At 39.9% G+C, this 6,693-nt stretch overlaps 1 protein-coding gene across 1 annotated transcript; it reads left to right on the top strand.

Moving 5' to 3' along the window:
• The first annotated feature begins 4,746 nt into the window (after positions 1–4,746).
• LOC113667286 (uncharacterized) lies at positions 4,747–5,518 on the top strand. Its single transcript, XM_089194306.1, has one exon. The coding sequence runs from the start codon at positions 4,807–4,809 to the stop codon at positions 5,269–5,271; it is 465 nt and encodes a 154-aa protein (XP_089050432.1). The 5' UTR covers positions 4,747–4,806; the 3' UTR covers positions 5,272–5,518.
• The last annotated feature ends 1,175 nt before the right edge of the window (positions 5,519–6,693 follow it).

Genomic DNA, 6,693 nt, shown 5'->3' with positions numbered 1-6,693 from the left:
ACAGTAATCGCAACTGGCGAGGGACCTGGCAACCAGAGGAGATGGAGAGACAAAGAAGAGCGAAGAGGCCTTTTGATACTGCTCAGTATTCTGTGTTGGACTTCTTTTTTAGAGTCTAAATCTTTTTTAACTATGCACATTTGAAACGACTTGGTTTAACAGAAAAATATTGGTTGCTATCACATAACGCTCTTTCATTTTCCAGAATCCTATAGAGTTGATTCATGCACTGAGTCCCAACCCACGCTGCCAAACCTTTTTTTTTATAATTATTATAGGCAGGCATTAATTTCAAACCAGAATTTGTTTTGTTATTAACATTGACGCAAAGCTCACATCATAAGTTTTAAAAGCATCCGTTTTTATGTACCTGTGTGTGACATGAAAATGAAAGCAACTGAATATAGAAACTGCTTGAAGTAAAAAAGAGTTTACAGTGATCACAAAAGCTTTCTTCCCTCATCTTTGTCACGCAGAAAATAAGCCAGCTTCGAAAGTAAGATTTAGGTCGTGCTTGCTTGTTTATTTAAAAATTTTCAGGTTATTTATTGTTAATAATAACTCATACAAATTAATATTTTTATGCCGACTCAGAAAAAAGCCGAAAAAATTTACATTATAAAAACTCACCATAATTCCAAAAATCATTCACTGATAACCCATCTTTCTAAATTTTTAATGTCCACGAGACTTTAAGTGGCTTCCCTTTTTTCTTCAAGAATATGAAAGGAAATTCATTTAAACTTCTCCATTCACTTAACTGATCAAAATGTATCTTTTCAATACCTAGAGGTAAATCGTGAAACTAATGCAATGCATTAATTGCAAGGGACGATCATAATTTAAAACCAGCAGGGAGGGGGAGGGGGGTTTAGTGGATTTTACCGGTGCGATAATAAAATTTACGTGATCCCCCTCTAAGTCTCTTTAAGATTCTAATTGTCCCACCTCATTGGTAGTGTCTATAGTCTTCCTCTTTTAACTGTTAGTTACGACTACTCCCTTCTCCGTTCCCCCGCCCCCGTCCCCCTAAAAACCACGTGATCCCCCGATTCTCCCAAGGGCGATGACTAACGACTGATGTCTGAGTAGGATTTTCTATCAGAGTAATTTAGTGTTAACAACTGAGCTGAAAGCTCAAATTGACTACCGGAAAGAGTTAAAAGGCTGACGTTTCGAGCATTAGCCCTTCGTCTGACGCACCACAGTTTCTTTAGAAACTTACCTCCTTTTTTCTATCATAGTGTTGCGGGCTCTTAGAGGAATCGTCACGAACATATTAAAAAAGTACCGATTCAAGTCGCTATCGGTGAGGTACTCAGGTACAGGCGCAAGTGGGCCCGGCGCTTAACTCCGGTTTCCTAGCATGAAGCGGCTAGGAGTATTGTTACTCCCCCTCTGGATGGGTTACTAGTTCATCGCAGGGTTACCCCCAGCATATTTGCTGGTACCCATTTGACACCTGAGTGAAGATAAGCTCTGGGAGAGTAAAGTGTCTTGCCTAAGAACACAACACAATGACCCCGGACAGGGCTCGAACCCGGACTACTCGATCTCGAGCCTCCACAATTTAATACCATTCCAAAGCCCTGGATGGAATGGGATTAAATTGCAGAAAATTCACAAGGAATTCTGTTGTATGCTAGCTAAACGGCCTCAGTCCAAAAGGTGACAGAGAAAATCAAACCAATGAGAAAAAAGATCCACAAATAACTTTTGCCGTGACCATGGCGTTATCATTCCGGCATCTCCTCGGGATTTTTCAGGATCTTACCCACACCCCGCGCCCGCCCGCTAGAATCCCTCCGGAATCTAGCCCCTAACGGGGGAGGGGAAGGGATCCAATGTTATCACCCTGGAGAGGCAAGAAATTTTGAAAACCATGGTCAAAGAAAAGAACGCCGTCTTCGAAACCATGTTCAAAACTGATTGCTCAACATTACATGCATTTACTATAGATCATATCTTCTGTAAGAGACATCTTCTACTAATTAAATCAATAACAACACTTTTTTGGTGTAATTGTGCTGAACACCAGTTCATTACAAGAGTGAATAAGAGTGTGTCCCTGACCAGAGCACTGGTTAGTCGTGCTACATGCCATCTCACCGATTTCAATGAAACTTTGCCAGTTTAAAGGGTCTACCCCAAAACTCAAAAAGACAAAGCGGTTTCTGTTTTGGTTTTTTTCCAGGGGGAGATAGACCACTCCCCCGGTTTTTCTTAGTTTTAAGCAAGGAAATCGCCTCAAAAAAGGTAAAATGTATGAAGCTCCCACTGCGATGGTATTAAACCAATTACTCTGAGGGTTTGCACACATATTATTACATCCTTAGTTAATGTCCGACGCAAGTATCAGTCAATTTGATTGACGGCTTGTCAACCAACAGAGGTAAATTGACGACTGTGTTTTTAGACTTTTCGATTCATCCAAATATTTAACAACTTTGAGTTAAAATATCTCCCCTTACCAGAGAGCTACAACACTAATCTTAATTCCCCTTTATAATCTATCATTTCATCTCTGAAAACCATAAAAAAAATCTTTGGGCACTATCGTATTTTTGTCTCGGATGCCTTTTGAAATCAGCGACTGCGACAAGTTTCTCCCAACTACGCCTGTCACGCAATTCTGGCTCTAGCCGGTCACTTGACCGAATAAACCTACATTTTTTATCTCTTCACACAAGATGATTAATCAAGAAAGCTATGAAATGTGAAAAACTTTCGAGATTTTTCGTAGGAATAGAAAATTTCACGTTTAGAGAGATGCATGTAGGCGAAAAATCGATTCGAAAATCGCAGCGTTTCTTTCTTCTGTCGTTTATTACTTTGGAGATTTGCTAAAATCAGCAAGTAGGGCTCTGGTACAGAACAAAACATTCATTAGTCTGTAATTTGATTGTTTATTATCATTATCGCACAGTTCACAATAAGGAAACTGTGACAGGAGAGGAGATTTTTGAGACACATGTCGCGTGCTTGTTGACATTCAAGTTCCCGCGTGTAATAACTTTTAAATTAGCTTTTCCAGACCGCGGATGACGGGAAACTCTGCCCCCTTCATTTGAAAGGAAATATCAAATAGCCCCATAAAATTCATTCACTGCGCCATGTTTCCAGAAAATAAGACGGAAAATGTTTTTTCCACTTTCCACCATCAAGAAATTCCACGCAGAAATAGTATTTGTAGCGTGACTGCGTGACCTTTCATGAGAAATAAAAATTGTTTATCTTTTTTTACAAGAAAAAACTTCTACAAAATTCTTAATCTTTCTGTTACTTTATTTTCCTGTTTTTTGACTGCAAATATCGTCTACATTTGCTCTTATTTTCGCTGATTGTCATGGCCTTTCCTGCGTGCACGTCCAAGCCAGTTCATATACAGCGCTCTTTCGAGTTTCTTTGCGTGGTGTCGGGCCTAAGTGTGTAGGTCTGGCACGAAAGATATCTGCACGCTGCACAGGGTTCCCATGTTTTCCCCTTTTTCTTTGTATTTTTATTCTCTTTCTTGCATTATCACACATTTATGTTATTTTAATTCCCTCGGCGCGTTCCCTCAGATTTGGAAGTAGACTATGAAAAGTCAATATTGACCAGAACTGAAACCTTTTCTGTCACTATTTGTTTCTAAGAACCCCTGTTATTTATAACCTTATTTCTCCAGATAATGTGTTTTTATCTGCTATTTATTTCCATTAGAACATGAAACTAGGTCCCGATAAGTTTTTTTGTTTCGTGACTCCCAAAAACTGTGTTTGCGACAACATCAATTGAGAAATCAAAAGCAATTACGCCCGCGAAATTCGCTTTTAGCCTTCTAGCCGCAGAAGGCAAATCCATGTAATGAAGCTTTCTAAGACCTCTGTAAACTAGAGACATAACGTGGACGAGGATGTAATGTTTTGAGGGGTTAAAAATTTATACAAAAAATCTGTGACCCTCAAACGGATCACAAACTCGTACATACAAAGTCCGAAAAATGTCACGCATGTATAATACCGAAGGCGCACCTGGCGAATTCTTTCCACTGGCTTCAATAGTAAAGAGATAACTTATTTACTATTTGTATATGAGCAAGCTTATTTACCCTAGCCGTAAAACTCCTTGATGAAGTCTACTATTGTCAGACGAAACGCGTGGGAGATGACTGCAAGTTTTTACTTTCTCAGTTCGTGCAATGATGCTCGCTGGTTTGTTCTGTCAATGAAACGCTTTTAATGTGAAGTCATGTCGACCTCGACAGAAAAATTAAGCTCACCCTGTCATAATCAATGGTTTGATATCGTAAGTACCAAGTTAGGTACATCATTGGGCTTTGATCACAATAATGAAAAAAATGTCCATTTTCTCACGCTCACCACATTTATTCTTTGGAAAATTATTTTACTCGAGGGCTAAGTCGCTTAGCTTGGCGCGTCTTGACTCTGATCGACGAAAATTATGGAGGTGAGTCCCATGAAATTCTTGACAAATGTTTTAGAAACCCTTTCTACCCTTGGTTTGCACGCAGAAAAAAAGACAAATTCCCAACGGTATTTCAAAATATTTCATTCATTAATCAATTTATGAACTGTTTTATAACAGGCCGAGGAAAAATGTATTTTCCGCTGGTATTCGAAGTAATTAGGTGTACTTGTTTCGCTTTGACACCTGCCACTCCCTTTATTGTGCCTTCTGCGCTGTTATTGGTCGGCTTCTAGTACTTATACTCTCTGCTGTTCACTGTACACCATTCACGTTTGCGGTTTCCTACTTCACAGTTTTACATCTTTTCGCGAGTGTTTTTTCAAGCGTGTGCTTCTAATGTCCAGCGAACAGGAGCAAACCGAAGGTTCTTCCCGCTCAACAGATACGACCCAACCGGTTCATGGTGGTGGCAACTCGGCATCTGTCGACCAGGTTTTTTCAATGTTTAAAGATTACCTGGAGAAGAAATTGGAGGTTAAAACCAAGCAGATCGAGCAAAAGAGCAAAATAAACAAAGAAGTCGTGCAATTGAAATACAAGGGCAACCAGATGCAGTACGAGCTTAATGCAGAATTGGATTCCATCATTGAAAGCATAGAAACCGAGTCAGAGCGCGGCGAACCAAATTTACCGCTGATTAAGAAGTATTCTCGAGAGGCCAGGGAGCTTATTCGCAAACGGCAAGAGCTAATAAAAATTGCCGACAAGAGCAAGGACGGTCGGCAAGTTGTGGCAGAGTACGAATCCGATGAGTTGGCGTCCGACTCCGAAGATGAGAAACGGCTCAAAAAGGCTAGATAAACGGCGAGTCGAAAGAGACGACAAAAAGACCAACTCACAAGCGGGAGCGGAAAGAAAGCAAGAGCCGCTGTGGGTTCTGATAATCAGCTTTTTCGTGGTAAGAAAAATTGCCTACAATTTACTTTGTGATTTCATATGGTTTTGGATCCGCTTACGCATCCTACCATACTGCTTGTCTGATTTATTTATTACGGGAATTTAAGGGTAAAATAATTTACGTTCGTTTGAGCGAAGAGAATTAGAACGTAAAGCAAAATTGAGGCAACCGGCGTATCGGTCAAATGAATTCCAATTTTTTCAACAAGGAGTTTGTAAGTTTATTTTTCCTAGTAAATTCAAGAGGGAGTCAATGTTTTGTGACGGCCGAAGATAGACATCTCTAAAAACGTTTCTGAGACTCTTAAAGAGTTTATACTTCTGATAATATTTTCCTCCTTCTTGCAACAACGCAACAGACATTGCTAATCCTATGCAGTGTAGGTGTGTCAGTTGTATTACGTCTTCATAGTGATGCCATACAAGTAATTGAGTTTCTAAAAAGCCCTTAATTCAAACTAAAACTTGAATTGATAGAGTTAAGATAAGGCAGTTGTCTTGTTCATTTGCAACTAACTGTAGAACCAAATGTTACTTTTCTCGCGCTGACCAGGGATGGCAACAGCTCATACCCATAAATTCGTGAGTGTACGGCATAAAAAAAAAACATCTGAGAGACATAAATATATCCTAAACATGAGTTTCGTCCAAGAAGAAGGTTGAATTGACGGCAACAGCTCATACCCATAAATTCGTGAGTGTACAGCATAAAAAAAAAACATTTGAGAGACATGTGTGTATCCCAAACATGCGTTTCGTCCGAGAAGAAGGTTGAATTGACGGCAATAGCTCGTACCCATAAATTCTTGAGTGTGCCGCATAAAAAAAAAACATTTGAGAGACACGCATGTATCCCAAACATGCGTTTCGTCCGAGAAGAAGCTTATTCTAGCTCGTATTGGCTTATTTGGAGATTACGTAGGCCTCGATTTCACCATATGCCTCAAATATCATGCACAACTTGATGTCAGATTCAGACCTTCGGGTTCGTAAATGCCAGTATCCTCCTCATAAAAATCAGAGACGTAAAGTTGAGAGAGAGGTAAACCTGAAGATGGCAAAGTTGGGGGCGAGTCTTCCTCGTGGCAAGGTGACTGTAAGCCTAATAGAAAGCGTACTGTAATTGCTATCTTAGAGTCGGCAATGAATAAGTAAGAAGGGCAAGAAGAGCGCTTATCTGAACATCAGTTTTCCTAACTGGTGATTTGTGACTGAGATGAACTTTATATCATATGATTGCTAGGGATACGCAGATACTGCAGAGGCACTCACATAAATAGAGGTGGGCGATCCTCCCTCTAACTCTAACTTTAGAACTGCGACAAG

This window comes from Pocillopora damicornis, chromosome 14 (assembly GCF_964200805.1).
Source record: "Pocillopora damicornis chromosome 14, jaPocDami1.2, whole genome shotgun sequence".
Classification (NCBI taxonomy): Eukaryota; Metazoa; Cnidaria; class Anthozoa; order Scleractinia; family Pocilloporidae; genus Pocillopora; species Pocillopora damicornis.
The sequence above is the reverse complement of the archived record's forward strand: the minus strand, read 5'-3'. Positions and strand labels throughout refer to the sequence as shown.

Bases quoted from the DNA above. Each gene is read 5' to 3' on its own strand.
- LOC113667286 (XM_089194306.1), top strand. From the start codon at position 4,807: ATGTCCAGCGAACAGGAGCAAACCGAAGGTTCTTCCCGCTCAACAGAT.